At 37.6% G+C, this 24,220-nt stretch overlaps 1 protein-coding gene across 2 annotated transcripts in view; it reads right to left on the bottom strand.

Annotated features, from left to right (window-relative positions):
• FRRS1L (ferric chelate reductase 1 like) overlaps window positions 1-23,114 on the bottom strand; it is a 121,170-nt gene extending 98,056 nt beyond the window's left edge. The window contains exon 1 of one of the 2 annotated variants that reach the window (XM_063304284.1): window positions 22,412-23,114. In XM_063304284.1, coding sequence (XP_063160354.1) covers window positions 22,412-22,664 — 253 coding nt within the window. In that variant the 5' untranslated portion in view covers window positions 22,665-23,114. The remainder of the gene's footprint in view (window positions 1-22,411) is intronic. The other variant, XM_063304283.1, reaches the window with a different exon arrangement.
• Between the last annotated feature and the right edge of the window lie 1,106 nt (window positions 23,115-24,220).

Here is a 24,220-nt window from a genome sequence, read left to right as displayed (position 1 = left end):
TTTTATTACTGCTACTTAACAGAAAATCCTAACAAACTGAAGAAGCGTGGGGAAAACCCAGACATATAAACCCCAAAGGCTAAGGCGGGCCCGATCTGTGTTTCTTTGAATGGCTACCTAATTCCTCAGTACTACGCATGCGCTTTACAGCCTGGATGGGAGCCCCCTGCTCGCCATCCTTACTCATGACACGCGGTATGAGCGCAGTGAAGCTTGGGGAGGGTGCACAAGGGAACACGGGTGGCAGGAGAGGCATGGCACAAGGACCCAGGACTTGGGGCAGCTGCTGCCAGGTGGGAGAGGGTGCGTAAGTGGCCAGGGAGGGTGAGCGCGGGTGTGTGAGTGGCAAGGAAGTATGGTGTGAGTGTAGTGGGGCTTGGGGTGGCTGCTGCTGGGTGGGGGAGTTTGTGTGAGGGTGCACAAGTGGCTCGGGAGCGTGTGCAGGTGGCTGGCAAGGTGCAGTGCAAGGGCAGAGGGGCTTGGGGTGGCTGCTGCTGGGTGGGAGAGGTTGCACAAGGGTGCATGAGTGGCTGGGGAGGGTGCGCACATGGCCAGGGAGGTGCAGTGCAAGCTCAGCGAGGCTCAAGGAGAGTATGGGAGTGGCCAGGGAGGATGTGCAAGTGGCTGGCAAGGTGAGAGCACAGAGGGGCTGGGGAAGGGTGCGTGGGTGGGAGAGATTCCCTGAACAACTTGTGACCTTCCCTGTCAGCTTCCCCATTGACTTTGCTTGTGAGAAGGCAGAGAAGGTCACAAACCACGATCATGTGACCATGGGATGCTGCAAGTGTCATAAGTGAGAGCCAGTTGCCAAGCGCCCAGATTGCAATCATGTGACCACAGGGGTGCTGGGATGGCCAGAACTTTGAGGACTGGTTTTAACCACTGCTCATTCAACGCCGTCGTAACTTTGAATGGTCACTGAATGAGTGATCATTAACTGAGGACTACCTATATACAGTTATGATGCACTCAGAACCCATGAATTGTCTAAAGACGCAGGAAGAATTAATTGGTGAAGGCCAGAACATATCATGGTTGATGTACCTACAAATTGCTGGAGGAATAAAACCTGACCTCAAAATGAGGGACTAAGAAAAATGACAGAATTTGAAATGCTCATACAGAATCAAGACTACCTACTCAAGCATACATATATCAACTGTTTCTCAGATATGACATGGAGATGGAACAAATAAAAAACTGAATGATAAAATGGATGCCAAAATTTAAAGAAATAGTCACAACATTTCAATGGGCAGAATTATAGAATAACTCTATAAAATTTACCCCAAGTTACAACTTAAGAGAAAACTAATGTAAAATGTTTTATAGATGGTAGATGGCTTCATCAATAATTGCCAAGATAGACAAATCATTATAATAGATGCTACAAATGCCAAGACACATTTAACCACATGTGGTTGCTATGTAAAAAACTCGGAAGTACTGGAAAGAAATATACAACACTATTCACAGAATTTTAGAAATCAAAATTTCTAATTTTTTTTTCATCTTAGAAATTTGAAATGAAACCACAATTCTTACTAGGCATAATTCCAAAACATATTTTAAAAATCACAATTTACTAAAATGCATGTTCACAGCCATGAGGATAAACTTAGCACAACATTGGAAAAGAGATATGTTACTGATGACATCAGACTGACAACTTAAACTTGGAGAATACAGTATGCAATAAAGACAAAATTAACAGCATATATTCACAACAGAAATCTAACCAAATTTAAGGAAGAATGGCTTCCATACATTCTACATGTTATGCTGCAAGGCAAATGTAAGTATTTAGAGTATGGTTTTTAAGGGGGAAAAGAACCAACTAAAGAACTGAAATCAGAAATACACAAAAAATTTTAAGTTATAAGTATTGTACATTAAAGACAACATCAGAGTCTGTATGCTGCCTGATGTTCTCATAAATATTTGAGGCCTCAGCAATGGGTGAAATAGTGTCAGGAAAAAGATGTGAGTGGTAACCACAGCAGACCAGAAACAGTGATATGCAAGGAGAAGAATGAACAGAGTTGTTTTGTTCAAACTCAGCCATACTGCATTGCTGGTAGTTCATACAAAAACATAACTCTACATACAAAAGCATGCTCTAGTTTAGAATTTGCCCTGTTTCATCACTGTATTGCAAATGATATACTGAAGAGGTGTCTGAAAAATACACTACTGTGATAATGGGGGATTTCAACTACTCTGATATTAAATGGAAATCAAACTCTGTAGTAAGTGGGAGGGGCAGTAGGCTTTTAACATGTCTTGCAGAGAACTTCATTATCCAAAGGGGGAACAAGGTACTAAGGGATCAGTTATACTGGACTTACTGGACTAAGGGGAAGAAATAGTTGAGGGAGTGGAACTTGCAGGGACATTGGAAGAGAATGACCATCATTGGATTCACACACTGCTGGCAGGGAGAAGTTACACCAATTACATTTGTGTTCTAGATTTAAAGAGAGCGGACTTCAATAACACCTAGCTGCTTTGAATGAATTCGAGTCATCGGGCCAGATGGATTACATCCCAGTGAGCTAAAGGAACTAGTAGATATAATCTCAGAACCACTGACTGTAATTTTTGAAAACTCTTGGAGTATAGGAGAAATGCCATAAAACTGGAGAAAAGCTAATGTTTTTCCAGTCTTTAAAAAAAGGAAAAAAGTGGACCTAGGAAACCGCAGAACAATCAGTTTCACATCAATACCTGGGAAAATCCTAGAAAAGATCATCAAGCAGTATGTTTGCAAGCACTTAGAAAAGAACATGGTAATTACTAGAAGTCTGTATGAGTTTATTAAAAATAGGTCAGGGGAGACAAACTGTATTGCTTTTTTTTTTTTTTAATAAAATGACTAGATTAGTAGACCAAGACAATGTTGTAGATATACTGTTCTTAGATTTCAGTAAGGCATTTGATAAAGCTGACCATAGCCTTATTCCTGATAAAATTGAACAATGTGAGATAAATTATCCTACCAGAAGATTTGCAGCTGGCTGAACAACCGTACCTGACACATGGTTCTTTGTCAACATGGAGGGAAGTATACAGTAGAGTACCTAAGAGTTCTGGTCTGGGCCCAGTGCTTTCCAACATTTTCATATATGACTTAAACAAGGAAATAGAAGAGAATCTCACCAAGCCTGCAGATGGTAGAAAGCAGGGGTGGGGGGAGGGGGGACTAGGAAAGGGTATTGTCTGCCTTGGTAGCCTCCATGTGGATACTCTCAGAAGAGATGTGGTACCTGTCACGAGTACTGATGGCGAGCAGGAGGGGGCCTCTATCCAGGGTGGAAAACGCATGCGTAGTACTGAGGAATTAAGCAGCCATTCAAAGAGACACAGATCAGACCCGCCTTAACTTTTGGGGTTTATCTGTCTGGGTTTTTCCCACGCTGCTTCAGTTTGTTAGGATTCTGTTTTACGTAGCAGTAATAAACACTACAGGCCTACTCCTCGTCTCAGTGTGATTTCTGACTGTTAGGACAGCACCTTAGGTAATCCAAGACTGGCAAACCAAAGGCACATTTTTCAGCTTAACAAACAAATTGTGTTGGCAAAACCATTCAAGTAGTCTGCACCTATTTTAAATTAACAAGTCATCAAAATATAGTATAAGGTAAAAGTTAAATGTGTCTCAAAAAACATAATTCACAAAACTCATACAGAACAGAGTATTCACTATACTAAAGGACATCATAGGTAAAGGTAAAGGTTTCCCTTGACGTAAAGTCCAGTCGTGTCCGACTCTAGGGGGCGGTGCTCATCTCCGTTTCTAAGCCTTGGAGCCGGCGTTGTCATAGACACTTCCGGGTCATGTGGCCAGCATGACGACTCGGAACGCCGTTACCTTCCCGCCGAAGCGGTACCTATTTTAAAAGTTCAGAAATGAGAGAGGAAGGGGATAGTAATCCCTAATGGTTACAGAATTCAGAAGGGGGTAATCATGAACCACTATTAAGTGATGGAGTTTTTAAAGGTTAATAAAAGAACTCCAAGCAGCTAACAGCAATCTTGCAGAGTAGAAGCATGAACTTGCACATTAGCTTAATTGCGTTCAGAAAATAAATTCAGTCTTCACACTGTAGTTATATGAAGAAAAATAGAGATAGCTTACTTTTATTCAGTAGATCTGGATACAAGTAGGTAAATGATAAATGGAGACTGTTAATCCCCAAGCCCAAGGAGGAGGAGGAAGTCAGGTGACCCATGTGACATCCCACAACAGAGATGCGTTTACTAGAAAGATCCCCTTATGCTTATGAGACAATGCTGAGTTGACCCCTGATAATTCCAACAATGATTCTCAAGTTAGCATGTCTCAGAGTCCACAAGGTTCAACTTCTTCCACAGTTCTTGGTAACTGCTCCTTGGCAACGGCTTTGTGAGAATGTCTGCAGTCCTGTTCCTTGTGGGACAATAGTCTAGTCTGACTATTCCCTGTTCTTGCAAGTCCTTTTATTACGTGATACTTAACATCAATGTGTTTAGTTCTCCCATTAATCTTTTCTGACTGTGAGAGTCTAATACAACTTTGGTTGTCTTCATAGACCTGAATAGGGGTAGATTCCTCTATTCCCATGTCCTCAAGCAGTAGCTTGAGCCATGAAACCTCTTTGCATGCTTCTGCTGCTGACACATACTCCGCCTCTGTGGATGAATGTGCAACTGTAGCTTGCTTACAGCTTCCCCAGCTTACTGCTCTACCCCCATAGAAAAATACAGACCCACTAGTGGATTTACAGTCAGCAATGTCTTCCGCCCAATCTGCATCCATAAACCCCACTAGTTTAGGATTGTCAGTGGCTGGTAGCTTTAGTTTTAAGTGTATAGTGCCCTTCAGGTACCTTCTCACCCGTTTAACACCACCCCAGTCTCTGTGTGTGGGTGTGCTAGTTTTTCTGCATAGAACATTTACTGCAGCTGCTATGTCTGGCCTAGTGGTAGTGGCTAGATACAATAGCTTACCTATGGCACTTTTATAGCCATTGTTCTCAGGTAAAAGTTCACTAGGTTCCTGCTGCTTGTGGAAACCTGTTTCCATTGGTGTTGGCATAGGATTGGCATTTTCCAGTCCTAAGCTCTCCAACAGTTCAAGGATCGTTTGCTTCTGGCTTAGAAGAAAGCTTCCATCTTGTTTTTCAATCTGTGTCCCCAAGTAGTAGCTGGCATTGCCCAGATGCTTGACTTCTACTTCTTTGTTCAAGTTGGACACGATTTCGTCAAAGTCTCTTTTGTTATTGTGGCAAATCATCAAATCATCCACATAAGAAAGTACACCTCTCTGCCATTTCTGCATCTTGTGTAGAGAAAGGGATCAGCTTTGCCTGAACAAAACCTTGCTTAAGAAGTACTTGCTTCAACTTCTTATTCCATGCTCTTGCTGCTTGCTTCAGGCCATAAATCCTCTTCTGAAGTCTGCAAACGAGTTGCTGTGACTTGGGAGTGGTGAAGCCTGGAGGTTGTAGCATGTACAGTTCTTCCTCTATCTCTCCATGTAGAAATGCAGTCTTTACATCTAGATGCTCAACACTCATGTTCCTGGAAGCTGCTAGACTCAGGAGCATTCTGACTGGTATGTTTTACAACAGAAGCAAAACATTCATCGTAATCAAGTCCATATTTTTGCGAGTAGCCTTTTGTGACTAGTCTAGCTTTGTATCTTTGTACTTCTCAATTTTCATCTTGTTTGGCTTTGAAGACCCATTTGCATCCTATGGCTTTCTTGCCTTTTGGTAGTTTTGTCAAAGTCCATGTTTTGTTCTTGTGTAGAGCCTCTAGCTCTTCTTGTGCTGCTTTCTTCCACTTGCTTGCCTCATCTGGTGGCATTTACTGCACTTCATTCCATGATGCAGGTTCCTTTGGTAACGACAACCTTGCGAGGTAGGTGAGTCTCTCGGCTGAAACTCCTTTGTTGGATCATGATGAGCGTCTTGGAGCAGGTTCAGGAGTGGCACTTGGTGGTTCAACCCCTTCTGCATCCGTGGCCTCATCATCTGACTCTGGTGGAGTTTCTGCCTGGGCTTCTATCTCCCTCTGAATTGGTGTGGTGATTGTGTCTTTGAATGTTGGGCTAACTGTCTCAAGCTGGTAACTGCCACTCTTGGTTTCTGCACAGTCATCATCAGCATGACTATGGTAGCCTCTCTCTCGTTCATCGAAGTACACCACTCTGCACGTGCTTACTTTTCCTGTCTTCGGGTTCAGGATTCTGTATCTCTTGCTTCCTGGAGCATACCCGATCATAATGCCTTCTTCAGCTCTGGGGTCTAGTTTGGATCTTTTCTCTTTTGGTATGCATTCATAAGCCTTGGATCCAAATACTCTCATATGCTTTATGCTTGGTTTGAGTTCATGTCGCAGCTCAAAAGGTGTTACCTTGTTGGCTTTGGTTGGCAGTCTGTTCTGTAAGTATGTAGCTGTTAAAACAGCATCTGCCCAGTATTTGTCAGGCAAATCTGCTTCTAAAAGCATACATCTTACCATGTCCATTAGCGAGTGATTTTTCCTTTCTGCAACTCCATTTTGTTCAGGTGTGTATGGAGTGGTTAGTCTGTCTTCTATACCTAGCTGTGTTAGGTATGTTTTCATGGCTTGTGAAATAAACTCACCTCCACGGTTGCTTTGGAGGGCTTGAGGGGTTCTGTTGAACTTGCTGGTCACCACGGCTTCATACACTTTCACCGTGTCCGCTGTTTGGGATTTCTCCTTCATTAGGTAGGTCACAGAGTATCTGGAAAAATCATCTATAAAGCACAAAACATATTTATTTCCACCCACTGATGCTTGAAGAGGTCCACACAATCAGTGTGGATAAGTTTGAGTGGCTTAGTTGCCCACCTTTCCCTTTGTTTGGGTATGGCTAGTCTTGTTGCTTTTCCTTTGATGCATATTACATATTCTAATTGGCATTTATCATGGTTGCTTATTTCAAAATCTCTTACCATGCTTACCATTCAGTTTTCATTCTAAAAATTGCATTAAAATCACAGTGTGCAAAATGTCTGTCCCAGGTGGTGGCGCTGTTGTCCTCCTTTTGCTGCTGACAGGGGAGGCTGACATCTGGTGGTGGTTGTTTGCAGTGCACTTGGTAGATGCCATCTTTTTGAAAGCTTGTAACATGAACCTTTTTTCCACTGGTGACTTTACATTGTTCATTAGCATTAAAAATCACATCAAAGCCTTTGTTATTCAATGTTGAGACACTTAGTAAATTGACTTCTAAGTCTGGTACATAGAAAACATCTTCTGCTATGAGATCTTTGTATTCACTTCCATTGATGCATCACAATGGCACACTTCCTTTTCCTTGAATCAAAGTTGAATTGCCATCTGCTAATGTTATGCTTCCTTCTGTGGTTTCATTTAGCTCACAAGTCACTTTTATTCCCACATAGATGCCTGCTGGCCCGAATCAATTACCCATCATCTAGGACATTTATTGGTATCAGCTTTATAAACTGTGTATAAAGCCTTTTCACCTTTAAAAGATTTTTCCTTGGATTTATCCTTGGAAAAAACTTTTTTATTTTTGCAGAACCTTGCTATATGTCCTTGCTTTTCACATGAATTACACATAATGGCTCTCTTTTCTGTTTCTTTCTTTTTCTGATATGTCACTGATTGCTCTGGCTCACGTCTACCCTTCGTTGCTAGGCAACTTATATCTCTGCCAGCCTCTCTAATGTTATTCAAATTTTCTCTTCGAGCTTCTGGTCTGATCATTCCAAAAATTTGGGAGAGATTTTTCCCTTCTATATTCAGACCAGCAACAAATGGAAAACATTTATTTGGTAAAGTACTCAGCACAAAAGACATCTTAAGTTTTTCGTTCATGAGATTCTGGACTGTGCTCAGCAGATCAAAGATTACCTGTAGCCTGATCAAGTGGTCATTTACATTTACATTGCTTTCCAAATTGCATGTATGCAGTTCTCGTAACAAAGACATCACTTTCTGATCATCAGCTTCTAAGTATAGGGTGCATAAATTCTCAATCATTTCCTTCACAGTAGACATATTTTTAATCTCTGCTAATCTGTGATCTGGAAGAGACCTAGCAATAAGAATTTTAGCCCTCTTATCCTTTTCCTTCCATTGGTTTTTGGCTTCCTCCCCACCCTCTGGTTTAGGTTCAGGTAAATCCAGAGCATCCAAGCAATCTTCAAAATCAAGCTTCACCCTCAATCTGAATAGCCATGCTGTGTAATTATCCTCAGTAATTCTTGGTATGGGGGAAATTTCCTCCTCTCTCTCCATTGTTCAGAGAGAAGAAAAAAAAACTTTCTGAACTTTGCCTTTTTAAATGTGCAAGCGGCTTTCTTTTTTCTTTAGTAAACTTTTTATTCATTAAAATAGAATACAAAATCATAAAACATTGTTGACAAACATAACATTCTAGAATACACCTAACACCACGTATAGACATATAAACAAGATAATAACAATAACATACTAAAACATGGTTTCCGACTTCGTAGCTATAGCTATAGAAATAGTTATCTTTGTAACTCTGTTATCATTATTTCTATTTATTTACTTCTTTAATATATAAATCCCATTATCATCTCTTCACTTTTTTCGATTGTATACAGGTAATTCAATATCGGTTGCCATATTTCTTTAAATCTTGTAATATTTTTTTCTTTTATTAAAATTTTTAATTTCGCCATCTGTGCTAGCTCCAATATTTTCGTCACCCACTCCTCTATTGTTGGTATGTTTTCCTTTTTCCAATATTGTGCATATATAATCCTAGCTGCTGTGATCATATATAATAATAAATTACCATATTTTCTCTCTAAATCCTCTTCCATTATACCTAATAAAAATAATTCTGGTTTTTTTTACAATTTCTATCTTAAGAATTTTCTGAATCATCTCAAGTATTTGTGCCCAGAATTTTTCTGCTTTTTTACAGGTCTACCATAAATGGTAAAATGTTCCTTCCTTTTATGAACATTTCCAACATGCATTAGAAACATTTTTATACATTTTTGCTCATTTTTGTGGGGTTAGGTACCATCTGTACATCATTTCATAAAAGTTTTCCTTTAAATTATAACACAAAGTAAATTTTAATCCCTTTGTCCACATTTTTTCCCAGTTCTCTAATAAAATATTATATCCAACATTTCTTGCCCAATTAATCATATACTCTTTAACTTGTTCATCTTCTTGATTTAATTGAAATAACATTTTATACATTTTTATAATAATATGCTCATTATTTATATATAACTGTTTTTCGATCTGTTTTTTTTTAAATTTATAATTCAAAAAGTTTCCAGTGAGGAGAAAATGGCGATGGGCTGAGTTTTAGCGGAGCTCTGCCAGTTAAAACTCTCAGCATGATGTTAAAAGTCGCTCCAGATAATTAAAAGGGGTGAAAAGCAACTTTGGGTGAAGAAGAAGCGAACGAAAAGCTAACGTGTCTTCCGGACAGCTGATTTATGAAGAGAGCGGTCCGCTCACATTTTTAGTGAAGCAAGCAATCAGCTGGGAAGCGTTAGTTTCAAGCTGTAGGAGCCACAACTGAACGTCTTGATTTACAAGACAATACCATAGACCACCTCACCTCCTTAATGAATCATTTACAGAACTAAAGAGGAGAAGAGGCTAATCATAGCTATAGAGACACAGAGGCTCTTGGTGAGTTTCATTATTTTGAGACATTTGCTAGAATTATGAAGGGATTTAAAGGACTACTACAATAAACAGGGATTGGACTTATTTATTAATATAAAGGAGCCATTTTCTAGTGACTTGATTTGACTTTTTCCTTACATTGTGGAGGATATACAAAACATAAAAACTTGACTTAAATATTGTATGAACTTAAGGAAACATGAATACTAGAAAGCAAAATAGAAGAGGTTCGGTGTCAGGAGAAAACGACAGAAAACATGCTAAGTTCGAAGAATTTTCTTTGAAGACTTCCCAGACAATTCTTCAAAATGTGAATCTAATGTTGGAAAAAAGTTTTGAGGACATTGAAAAGGAATTGGAACAAAAATTAGAAAAGATGAATGAGAAAATGGAGGGAGAAATTTAAAAAGTGACTGAAAGGGTGGAAGAACTAGAAATAGTAAGAGCAGATGAACTTGATAGAATAGCATTGTTAGAATTAAGAGATAAACAGTATAGCTTAAGATTTAGAGGCATACCAAAGGGGAAGGAGGAAGAAATGGAGGAAACATTAGCAAACTTAATAAATTGGGAAGAGGATAGGATGGCAGAAGAGATAGAAAAGATGTTCTGCATAAATTCGAAATATGCACATATCCATCAAAAACCTAGAGATGTTCTAATTGAATTTTCCAGAAGAAAAACAAAAGATATGATCTTGCAGGCACATTTTGAAAATAGGATTAGAATTAAAGGGAAAAACATAAGCGTACTTAAGGAGGTACCTATAAGAATATTGAGAAAAAGAAAAGACTATGCAGGTCTGACAGATACTGAAAAGAAATATTTCATTCCGTTGGGAAAAATTAGAGGGGGTGAGTTTTACTTTTCAAGAAAGAAGGTACAAATTAAATTCAATACACGAAGTAAAAGATTTCCTGGAAAGACACAGAAAGGAACCAGAACAAAATAAGACAAAAGAGAAAAAGATAGAGAGAGAGGAGTTAGCTACGAATTCTAAGGAATACGAGGAGCTACTGGCGTGATGGTAATAAAATATACAACTTGGAATATAAATGGAGCTAATGCTCCACAAAAAAGGAATTTTTTTTCATTATTTAAAAAAATTAAATCATGATGTTATTTGTTTGCAAGAAACGCATATTAAAAAAAGAGGTAAAATATTTAGCGAACAAAAAGCTAGGAATTTGTAACAGCTAATGAGAAGAAAATAAATGGAATTGTATTATATGTAAAACCTTATTTGAAGCCAAATTTATTATTTTCGGACAAACAAGGAAGATATATAGGGATTGACTTAGAAATACAAGGGATCAAAACGATTGTAGTAGGTCTATATGCCCCACATGAAAATAGAAATAATTTCTATGTGAAACTAATGGAGGAACTATCAATGTACACATACACAAGTTGGATATTGATGGGGGACTGGAATGGGGTTACAATACCATTGTTAGATAAGAAATCAGAAAAAAAACAATTAAAAATAAACAAGGGAAACTCCCAAAATCATTTTTTGAATTAATCAAAAATTTAACATTGGTGGATTCCTGGAGGCATAAAAATGGATTAGCAAAGGATTATACATTCTATTCAGAAAGATTTAAATCTTTTTCAAGATTAGACATGATCTGGATTTCAAAGGATTTAGCAAATAAAATCTCTAACGCTGCAATTTTACCAAAAACTTTTTCAGATCACAACCCAGTAAATATAATAATTAGGGAAAATTCCAGAAATATTAAATGGAGATTGAATGAAAATATCTTTAAAAAAGAGGAAGTAGTGGAAGAGTGTAAAAAGAAATTAAAGGAATTTTTTGAAATAAATTTGAATAATGAAGTGGACATTAGAACAGTTTGGGGTGCCAGTAAGGCAGTAATGAGGGGACATTTTATATCTTTAAATCAAATGATTAAAAAACAATAAAATTACAAACAATTATGAATCAGATTAAAGGAAAGAGAATTGCAGAAAAAACCCTCAGATAATTTATTATATCAAATTAAATTATTACAGCAACAAATTTCGCTGCTGACAACAAAGGAAATAGAAATGAAATTAAGATATGCAAAACAAAGACACTTTGAATTTGCTAATAAACCAGGAAAATGGCTGGCTTATAAAATAAGGAAAGATAGGGAGAAGAAAATGATTATGAAAATCAGGGAAAATAATGAAGACTTAGTTGATAATAAAAGAATCAAAAAAGCATTTTATAATTTTTTTCACATTTATATGAAAAACAAGAAATTTCATTAGATAAAATTGAAGAATATTTAAATAAGCAAAATCTTCCCATACTCTCACAAACTCAACAAGTAATAATTAACAGTCCAATATCAAATCACGAAATAATAGAAGCTATAAAGAAACTCAAAATAGGAAAAACACCAGGACCTGATGGTATATTGGCAGGATACTACAAACACTTTATAGAACAAATTATAAACCCATTTAGAGACTTATTGAATTCGATTATAGATGGATCAAAAATACCAGAGACATGGACTTCTTTTGGTATAACACTTATACCAAAAGAAGAACAAGACCCAACTCTAACCAAAAATTATAGACCAGTATCATTGTTAAATAATGACTACAAAAATTTTACTTCAATATTAGCAGAAAGATTAAAAACAATCCTACAAGAAATTATTGATCAAGATCAAAGTGGTTTTTTGCCAAAAAGACAATTGAAAGATAATATACGAATCGTGATTGACATTTTGGAATACGCACATCATAACGAATGCCAAATAGCTTTAATATTTTTAGATGCTGAAAAAGCATTTGACAATTTGAATTGGTCTTTTATGATTAAAGTTTTAGAGAAAATGGAATTTGGGAAATCATTTGTGAAAGGGATTGAAGCAATATACTCAACACAAAGAGCTAAGATTATAGTGAATGACAAATTGACAGATAATTGCAAAATAGAAAAAGGAACAAGACAGGGATGCCCCCTACCACCTCTCTTATTTATTCTAGTCCTTGAAGTCCTGAATAGAGTTATAAGAGGGGATGGTCAAATAAAAGGAGTAAAAATTAAAAAAACAAATTTATAAATTAAAAGCAGTTGCAGATGACCTAGTATTTGTATTACAAAATCCCCTAGATTCTATAGAACATTTGTTGAAGAAATTAAAGGAATTTGGAGAAGTGGCAGGATTTAAGGTAAATAAACAAAAAACGAAAATGTTGAGTAAAAACATGACTCAAAAACAAGGAATTTTAATAACTAAATCAGGTTTTACAATAGGAAAAAAGATTAGATATTTAGGAGTAATATTATCAACAAATAATAATATATTATTTCAAAATAATTATGGGAAAATTTGGAAGGAAATAAAAATTGATACGGAAAGATGGGGAAAATTACAACTATCTTTGCTAGGAAGGATATCCATAATCAAAATGAATGTATTACCGAAGATGCTATTTCTTTTCCAAACATTACCAATTCTAATTAATGAAAAAATATTTAAAGTATGGCAAAAAGGTATCTCAAATTTCATCTGGCAAGGAAAAAGACCAACAATTAAATTTAAATTATTACAAGACACTAAAGAAAGAGGAGGGTTGGGGTTACCAGATCTTAAATTGTATTTTGAAGCTTGTTGCTTTCTGTGGATAAGAGAATGGTTAACGTTAGAAAATCCAAAACTTTTACAATTAGAGGGACATGAACTTAGATTTGGGTGGCATGCATATATTTGGTATGAAAAAGTAAAAATGAACAAAGAATTTAGAAATCATATTATTAGAAAAATATTATTGAGGGTTTGGGATAAATATAAAAGTAGATTATTACCAAATATACCAATGTGGATATCGCCACAAGAAGCTTTTGCAAGGACAGAAAGTTTAGATAAGATAAAATGGTTAAGATATAAAGATATAATAAAATATGAACAAGATACACCTATGCTAAAAACAAGAGAAGAAATAGAAGGAGAAGGACACCGGTGTCATTGGTTCACATATATGCAGTTAAATGAATGATTTAAATTAGCAAGCAGCTTTCTTTTTGGCTGTGAGGCCAAAGCCTTTTCAAAAATCAGTTCTTGTTCAGTATACTGGACTCTGCTGGGTTGCACTGGTCTGTACTGGGCCCATAAGCCTTGATGGAGTTTTTAAAGGCTAATAAAAGAACTCCAAGCAGCTAACAGCAATCTTGCAGAGTAGAAGCGTGAACCAAAAAAGAGAACTTGCACATTAAGCTTAAGCACGTTCAGAAAATAAATTCAGTCTTCACACAATAGTTAGATGAAGAAAAATAGAGATAGCTTACTTTTATTAGATCTGGATACAAGTAGATTCATAGTAGAAAGCACTTAATCATCACTGGTTCTTTGTAGACACTTTCTATGTGGAATAGAAAGGGTGAGGAGCTGCGTTCTGCAGCCCCCCTGCTTGCATGTCTGCCAGAAGGGTAAATGGAGACTGTTAATCCCCAAGCCCAAAGAGGAGGAGGAAGTCAGGTGACACATGTGACATCCCACAAGCACAACAGAGATGCGATTTGCTAGAGCGACCCCCTTATGCTTATGAGAGACAATGCTGAGTTGATCCCTGATAATTCCAACATTAAGAACCATCCTTTTTGACAAAAAAAGAAAGAGGAGGCATTGGCCTGGGATATGAAATGGCAAATGAAACACTTTTGCAAGTTGCTGTCAGTTAATGCTTTAAAATAGACTAGTTCCTTTGAGGACATGAGATACGGGAGTTTATTCGGGATCTTTGCTCTTGGAATCAAACATATAGCACAATTACCAGATTTATGAATAAGGAGTAAGATTCATGCCTTTTCTTTCCCCAAAACATCAGCATAATTAATATTTGGCAGGTAAGGTAGAGAAATGTTCTGCTCATCTGCATCTGCTCTGCAAACAATGTGTCTGACATTTCTAAGAATCAAATGCAGCATCTTCTCAGTTCCAGCAGCAATGTGGATTGTGGCTTTGAAATCACTCCTTTCCCAATACTATGGGCACATGTAGAAAAGAATCTAAACAGAGTTGCAAGAATTCCTGATGAACAGAAATGGTGAGGTGAAGAGGGGCTGTGAATTCAGAAATTGACCTGAAGCATAAGAGTCTGCCATCAGTGGCTTCTACCTCATTGGTGGATTTATCAGCAGGATTTTGGATCTACCCAATTCTAATTTATCCTATAGTTTCTCCAAGGTCATCTCCACAAAAGCAGAGATTTTTTTCTTCATGTAAGAATGCTTTCCTCCTGGAAAGAATGGGAATGCTGTCTCTCAACAACACTAGAACTGGAAGTAGGCACAAGCAGGCATTCAAATAACAGAAATCTCTGGTAAGTAGGTTTATTGTAACAACTCCCCCAAACTATAATGAGTCATAATGTTATCAGAGCCAAGATGGCGACAAGGCAGCAACTGCTGTAAAGAGCTCCTCCAAAGTTTACTTTTTATTATCTTTTACATTTACTCCTCCAACACAACAGCCTGGTGCTGTTTTATCAGAACCCTCAACGTACAGACAGAGTAGGAGAAAACTCTGGGACACTATTAATCATCATGGGAAAAAGAAAGAAGAGACATCACACACATTACCCAACACAAGCTACTTCCAAGCCCACGAAACAACTGAAGGTCAACAGCTACCTAACAAGCAGGCAGCCATCTCCTGTAAGTAATTTAATCCCCTCCAATCTCCCCAATGGACACAATGCACTAGCGTGGGATTTACAAGTAGAGATTGAAAGCCAACAACTCATGGATTTCTCTTCTATGGAAGAGGACGCACCCTCCCCACTTGAACAGACTGCTGCTATTTGTTCGGCAGCTGCACAGCTTTCGCAGGATGGGAGTGAGAACACAAACCTGATAAACTTCAAGAACGAAAATATAACTGACTTTTTAACCAGACACAAACTGTGCTTTCTGTCTTCGAGCTGCTAACTACAGTTAAAAACAAGGTGGACTCTTTAAAAGAGGCAAAGTGTGCCATAAAGGCAGTCAGCACGGAAGTCACAGGTAACCTTTCTCCCATTTCAAGGAAGAGAAAGACAGCTAGTAATCAGAGAGAGCTGATTACACAGGTGGAGAAGGGCGAGAAGCAAGTGCCTAGTGGTCATGCAAATAAGGGAGAGAGACACTTAAAGTGTACTTACAGCCTAACCAAATTACCCTACAAATATTAAACAACAGTGTAAATAGAGGACGATGGGGATCAAAAAGAGCAATTATCCTATCTTTAAGCCGGATATCAGGCCAAGGCAATATTCACACAAAGAGTCGTGGATGTTAATGCCCAAACAGACATTGAGTCACTTGCACACAATAGATCATCAAAAGGATGGCCAAGAATAAACTGTCCTTTCAATTAGAAAAATATCTGACAATGGGTCTGACTCAATACCATAGGACAGCTCTTACTAGAGCAAGATTTGAGTAGCTAGATTCTATGGTCAAATACAGACGATTCCACCAAGTGCCTTACCTTGAGAGGACATGTGTTTGTGGAGCATCTGAAGCAGAAGACATTGCACATGTCCTATTTAACTGCCAACTATATGCCCCAGCAAGGGCTCTGTACCTTCAGACATTAATTGACAGAACCACATACTGGGACCGTAACAAAAGACTAAGTTACTTCCTCCAGGGCACAAATACATATGTGGTCAATAGAACTGTTAAGTATCTAGTTAGGGCTGTCCAACTAAGAGCGCAATTTATAGAACACATTGGGGTGTCATGTAAAGGTGATGAATTCATTTAAACTCACATTGTTTCTGTATTTTATTACTCATTTTATTATATCTTGCATTTTTATCTTACAGTTTTAACTCTATTTTATCCTACTGTATTTTATCGTATTTTACCTTACCATAGTATATTTTATCTTACCGTACTATATTTTATCTGCTTTATGATATCATACTTTATATTTTATATCTTTATACTGGCTGATGCCCAACTTCTTGATATGGTCTAATCAATAAAGTTATTCCTTCCTTCGTTCATTCATTCCTTATGTTATCAAAAAGCCCAAAACCATAATGAACCATAACATTATGAAATAATTCCAGTAATAAATAAATATTTATTTATTTATTTATATGGTTCCCCACTCACCAAGTGACTTTGGGCAGCTAGCAGAGAGTATCAAATGCAAGCCCTATTTATAATAAAATCAAGGTTCAGATTCTTGTGTCTTTTCCTTCAAGGGCATGATATCACAGGCTTGAGGCTTCTGTCTTTGGGGCAGGCAAACAGTTGTTATAACAGACTAATTTATTTCTGGATGTTCACATACAAATTAAACAAGTCTTACAGCCCCTCCATAAGCAAATTACAGTCCTATTTGAATATTTACCTGCAGTCTTTAATTTTTTTCGTAGAATTTATGACATCCTTTCTTTTTTTTTTCTTAGACACTAACAACTATGGCATTCATTTTGATTCCACTCTTATCATTATCATTCCTTTAATATTTAAACACTACTTTCAGTATTAAGTCACTTCAATTTCATTCCAAACCTTTTCACTACTTTATTAACTCCAATCATTCTGCTGGAGGCTCCTTCTTTAGCCCTTTTACCCATTTCTAAAACCATCAAAATCTTTCTGCATTTTCCCTGCCTATTTTAATCATAACCATTAGAATCATATAACATAACTTTTGAAAAGAACCTTGGATATCTTCTAGTACAAGCATCTGCCCAGTGCAGTAATCCAGTTGTTCAGCATCCCTGACAGATGGCCTCTATTTAAATAGTGACAACTCCCAGGGCAATCTGTTCCATTGGCGAGCAGGTCTTATCATTAACCAAGTCTTCCTAACATCTAATCAAAATTTGTTTCCTTGTCATTTAGGCCCATTGTTTTTTGTTTTGTCTTATAAGAACAACACTGAGTAAGTCAAGCCTGTGTTCAATGATAGTCTTTCAGAGACAGCTATCATGTCTCCCTGCAGTCTTCTCTGTACCAAGGCAAACTTATCTAGTACCTCCAACCACTCCTTGTAATTTTTAATTTCCAGACCTCTTATGATCTTTGTTGTTCCCTTATGGGCAAACTCTAGTATATCATGTTTTTCTTCAAAAACAGTACCCAGAACTAGATACAACATTCTAGGTGTGATCTGACCAACACAGAATGAGTTCTCCTCAGTTTGACACTATATTTCTGCAGATGCAGCCTAGGTAGCTTTTTTATTTCAGCTGAACCACACCGTTTGCTCATGCTCAATTTGCGATTCACTAAGACACCCAGATCATTTTCAAATGTACTGCTACCTAGTATTGTCTCCCCACCCTATAATAATGGCTTTGATTTTTCCTTTCTAAATAGATGACATTTATTCCCACTGAAATTTATCTTTCTGGTTTCTACACATTATTCCAGCTTCTCTAGATCACCTGAAGACTCCCTTCAAAACTCTACCTTTGGGTTGTCTGAAAATGTGATAATCATATTTCTAACCCTCTATCTAAGTTTCGTACAGGGCCTTGAATGGTATGCCATATGCCACCTCCTTCCAGCTTGATGTGGGGCCACAAATGTACACTCGTTGGGTATGATCATTCATCCAGCTGTTTTCATCTAATGGTAGCACAGTCTAGCCCATATTTTGCTATCTTCTTTACTAGGATCTCATGGGAAACACGGATAAATGTATTGCTGTAGAAAAATTTAACTCTGGCCTTGAAAAGAAAGAGGGGGAGGAAGAATGGTTGCTCAACACCAGGAAAGTAGCATAAGAAACAGACAAAGACCAGCTCTTCCTTGACCTTTAAAAAGGGCAGTGAAATTTTAGACTGGTTTTCAAGATTCTTTTAATATGCACTACAGCAATAAAGTAGCATTCCTTGACATTCCCACCTTGAAAGGCTGACACTTACTAAAGTGTCATGACTACCATTCCCATGCTCAACTATACTGGTCACAAGGAAGGGAAGGGAAGGGTCCTTCAAGACTCTCTGATATAATTGATCTAATTTTGGAGACTTACACAGATAGCCAAGTTCTCCCTAACTGTATCTTTACTTACCTTGGGTTGCCACCCTTTTTTATGTTAACTATTCTTTTTAGGACCACTTGAACAGAGTTTCTTTTGGGGGAGAAGTTTTAAATTCTCTGAGGATTTCTGTCTGTGGAAGCCTACCCAATACTTGTTGAAACTGGCTCTCCTGAAATCTAGTGGGCATGTATGACTATGCTTCAATTTCAATTTCTGTAGTATCTTGAAACTGAGGGTTATATGGTTGCTTCTGCCAAAGGTTCCAACTGCTGTTACATCTTCAACCAGCACTTCTCTGCTGATTAGGAGCGAATCATCTTGTGTCTTATACAAACTTTTAGAAAATCACCTTGTGATTTTAACACCTTACGAAACCTTTTAGAAAAAGAATCAGTCAGCAAGAGTTCTAAGGAATTTGGGTCTAACCCTAACCACCCTGCAGAACTGATTTCACAACAGATATCTATGTTGTTGAAATCTCCCCTTATATTATATCTTTCCTCCCTGAAAGTTCTGTAATCTGGTCTAGGAGGGCATTATCCAGATTTTCTGTCTGAGTTGACCATTGCAAACCAAACCAAACAATATCACTACTTTTATATTTTTTTATTGACATGCTCTCAATTGGTGCTTCTTGCTCAAATTCTTGGATCTCTATAAGGATGTACTTCATATGTAATACCATTCTACCTCCTCTTTTGCCTGATGTAATCCTTTGAAAAATTATACACTTCATCCCTTGCATTCTATTCATGAGTTCTATCCCACAAGTTTTCTGTTTTCCCCATACTCTGTACATTTTTGTACTGAAACAATGGAAAAGTTAGGTCTTACAGCTTGACCTACTTTTTCCTGTATCTACATGCTCATTATCGGGTGCGTCTACATCCTGCATATGATTCCCTGTTCCATTCCTACTTATAGGATAACAGTCCAGCTGTAGATGTTTCTCCTTCCCTCGCCATTACAAGCTTTACAGAACTCAGACAGCCAGAGTGATAGGATAGCAAGACACAACTGCAAGCATTCTCTCTACCTTCACCCCTGACTTTTAACATCCAAGGTTATTGGGGAGCTGGAGCACCATATCTTAACCCATGCCCAGTCTCCTTTCCACTCAAAAGACTAAAGGCATTCTCCTCAAAGTACAGGAGAAGTTGGGGAGAATTCCAAAATAATGGTATTTCTCACAATCAAGATATCTTATCTCCCTTGTATTCTTCACTAATTCTCTAAACCTTTCATCATAAATGATGAAATCATCCCACAAGGGAAGAATGGATGGTCAAATTAATGGAACTGGTGCAAATGGCTAAACTGACAGCATTGATAAAATACTGTGAGTGGATTTGTTTCTACTTGGAAACCGCTTTTGGATTATTTGCTGGTAATGGAAAAAAATGAAGTTCTGATTTTAGGCTTTGATGATTAAATTGTTTTAACAGAAATAATGCTAGCAAAAGTTTAACTAATGGTTTGTACAATTAGCATTTATATATGCGTTGGAGAAGGTCAGAAGTCACCTTCTTATATTTTCCTCCTATTTCTGCACTTCCTTAGTTTTTCTTTCTTTAGTTCTGTATTCTAGCTTTTCTGTATTCTATATTTTGTATTTTAACTTTACTTTGAAAATCTAATAAAGTTCCTTAAAAAAATAAATGATGCAATCAATTGTGCTTTTTAATTATTTTTCCTTATGTAATAAACACACCATTTACTATGCAGATTCTCACCATTCTTGATATCTGAATAGCCTAAACATTTTTTCTGTTCTTGTAATCTCACTTTTACCCTATCAGAATATAATTTATCTCCTAAATTGCATTTATTCATAATGTTGAATAGTTTTTCCTAAAACTTATTCCTGGTTCATCCATTATAACAATTCACTGGAGTATTTATTTATGTATTTATTTATCTGTCAAATTTGTCACCACCCATCTCCTCTGACCGGAGGGACTCTGGGCGGTTTACAATATAGAATATACAATAAAAATTTGAATAAATATACGATAAAATTCTAATAAAATCCCATTAAAACTAAAACAATTTCTTAACTACCCCAGTGGTAAGAGTTGTATAAAATGCAACTCTCAGCAACCTATAAATTTCTAGTTTCATATATACCCATTTCCCATCTGGCACAGTGGTCCAATTTTTACCACTTGCCTTTTGTATTTTATGAATACAAACGAATTCAGATCTAATTGGTCAAAAAGAGTTGCTCAATTTCCTCATTAAAGCAGTTGCAGCCAAGGTACGCTACCGCCATCAACAATTAGATAACCCTAATTTGTACTTTCTCATATATATATTTTAACCCTTTCATTCACAATTATACCTTACTTACATAAATTCACCAACTCCACTCCACAAGAACAGAACACCTTTATTCAGATCTACTACCCTGTTCTTTTAGTTTCTCAAGCACACAATTTTTCTTCTTTCGTTAATTGTTTACCATTTATTTTTCTTACATTGATCCATATGCCTTGATTGGCATGATAGGCTCATAAATATTGACCTAGCCATATCACATAACACTTATTAGTAGATAAAGAAGGAGAAGCCTTAGTCATACCTTTCAGTTTGAGCACATTTTTGCTGTATGACACAAGTAATTCTGAAGCCCAGTTTCATCCCAAGCATATTCACCTATCTATGCAAGCCAGGATCCTTAATCTAGACACTACTTTGCAAGCCAGAATACTGTTGCCTGTATCACACCACTAGAAGACATATCTAGGGTAGTGTCTACTCAAGATTTAAATGATAAGTAGCAAATTTTAGTGACTAAATTGTTTGCTTTGAAAGAAACAATATTAGTATGGTTTAATTATGGGTAAGAGATTATATCTCAAATTGCACTGCCATATTTTCTTGCCTTCCTATATTTTTTACATTGTATTTTAACTAAATGTTGAAATTGAATAAAACTCTTATTAAAAAGAAAAGAAAAGAAATCCTCATTAAAGCAGTTTCAGCCCAGGTACACTACAGCCATCAACAATTAGAGCATAGTGGCTTTCATTACATTTAGAGCAAGCAAACTCAAATTCTTCAGAACCATGTTCAGAATCAGTACAGTTTATATGATCAGTTTCACCTAATGCTTATAACTTATACTCTGCATGAATTTTGTATTTTTAAGCTTTTAAGTGGATGTATGCTATTCTGACAAAGTGGCTCCATTAACCTACCCTGGGTTTTCAGGTTCAGAGAGTATTCTTATGACTACAACACGCCTGCATCCCAACTGCTTGTTTCCATGGTAGCCACTAGAAACTGAGATTCTGGGGAGAGGAGTAGAGGTAGGTAGTAGAGATAGAGGAAATAGTAAACTGTCAAAAAATCATCTTCTTTGCTTCATTGGTGAAACCAAGTTATCCCTATAGGGATGAAGCATCGCCATCATATATTAGCCCTTATATGCTGAATAGAACACATCTACCCCATTTTATAGCATTAAGCCCCCACCCCCCAAAACGTAGCAAAGGATTTCCAAAAGGCAAGACAGCATTTTGATAATGTACGGAGTACCGTTGTATTCCCCTCCCCCACTGCAGCCGGTGTGGACTATGCCACAATTCCCTTTTCCGAAGCTGAGCTTCAGACAGCTACAGACCCGCAGCATATTTGCGTCCTTCTAACCGGGAGTGTAAAATGAGATAACCCCTGCTTTTCCTTTCTCCCCTCCCTCTGAGGAGCTTCTAGCTCTCTGCTCTATTTGGATAGCTTCTCACCTTCTTCGGAGAGGAAACGTGTATCGTAAAACTCGCTGGCGAACGTGCCATATGAGGAATCGTGGGATTGACGCTTCTCATCAGGCTGATCCCTTTTTGCATCTGTTTCGCGGCCTCGTACATATCTCGTCTCACTGCCGGTGGCCTCATCCGCGGCGATGGCCCAAGAGGAAGCAGCCGGAGAGGCCACAAGCAGTATCCACAACAAGCTGCACCAGCGCAGCCAGGACAAGAGTGCTGCAAGTGCGGCCATGGCGGCAGTTCTTAAGCCGAACGGGGTTCTTGCGCCGGCGCTGCCACCGCCTCTTGAGATCTTCTACTTCACCCTTTGCAAGGCTTCAAACTACTGTGGTAGACTTAGCCTCAGGTCTTATTGTCATAACCAGGCTTCAGCTGCAAAGGGTAACAATTTTTTTTTCCAAAAACGGATTTTGAGAATAATGCTGAAAAGGAGAGGGAGGGGGAGAGGGAGAGAGAGAACAGCCTTATGTAGCAAGTACAGTCGAACCTCGTCGGGAATCTAAACTTAAAACAGAATCGGACCTCCGGCGTATTTTGATGGAGGCCATAAAGAAATACCAGGACTGTAGTTTAGGGAGGAAGGCCATAGCAAACCACTTCCATGCCATATTGTTGCCAGAATATCTACATGGCCGTGGCTGTGTACTCACTAGTAGTCGAGATGATTGGACATCACTGAAATCGATGCAATGCAACCAGATGAGCTGAGTGACAGACTCTTAAATAAGGACACATTTGAGATTGAAACCATGCTTCCTTGGAACAGACTAACAGGCACAGAAATGGGAGGCTAAAAGTGGGATTGGAGGACACCTGTCTATATTCCATGAGAAGCACCCAAATATATAGTTTTGTGCATATTTGATGGTAAGTTCATTAATAGGCAATTTACTGGATCATTTCCCCTCCAATCTTTTTAAGGGCATGCACATTAAAAAACATTAAAAATTAATAGAACTTCAACACTGAAGATAAACATAATGTATACATTTAAATATATATAAATAACATTTGAAATTTTAGGGAACTTTAAGAGACATATCCTCATCAATAGTCAAGTCTCTAATCCTAAAAGTCCTTCATTTTTCTGTTCTTTGATCATATTTCTCTATGCGCTATCTAACATGTGGATAGCCAAGAAAAGGAAGAACAAAAGGACCAGGAGCAAAAAGTTATTTCTGTGTTTATGATCTTCTAAAGCTGTAAATATGGATTTTTTACAATATATACTGGTATCTTAATATCAAGAAAGCCTGAGAGTCCAGTACTATCGCTGTTTTTACCCACTGAATATTATTTGAGTTCAAAAACATTGGCAGTTGTATTTCAGTTTTGCTCCATCATATCTTTGTTTATATTGGTAAGTTTTGCCTGATCCTGGGATTTCTTATAGCTGTATTTTTTTTTAATCTGTTCAATAGTGTCTGATTCTCGGAGACTGCCTGGGCAAGTCCCTGAAGTTTTCTTGGCAAGATTTTTCAGAAGTGGTTGGTTTATTTATGGACTCTGGGCGGTTTGCCATTGCCTCCTTCCTAGGGCTGAGATAGCTGTATATTAATGAAGAAATAATTCTTTGCTGTGCACAGAACCAAATAATACACAAAGGAATTGGGAGCATTTACAACCAATTAGGATTTTAGGAAGAACAGTCAGTTGGAGAGAGGTTATTCTATCCAAGAGTGATAAAATGACATGACTTAGTTTATAGTTTGATCTTGCATAGCAAAGGGTCATAATTAAGTTCCTTCAACTGATGCCATTCCTATGTAATAATTACTTCTAAAGCCA

Source organism: Candoia aspera, chromosome 4 (genome assembly GCF_035149785.1).
Source record: "Candoia aspera isolate rCanAsp1 chromosome 4, rCanAsp1.hap2, whole genome shotgun sequence".
In the NCBI taxonomy this organism is placed as follows: Eukaryota; Metazoa; Chordata; class Lepidosauria; order Squamata; family Boidae; genus Candoia; species Candoia aspera.
This window is presented reverse-complemented; position numbering and strand designations above follow the sequence as displayed.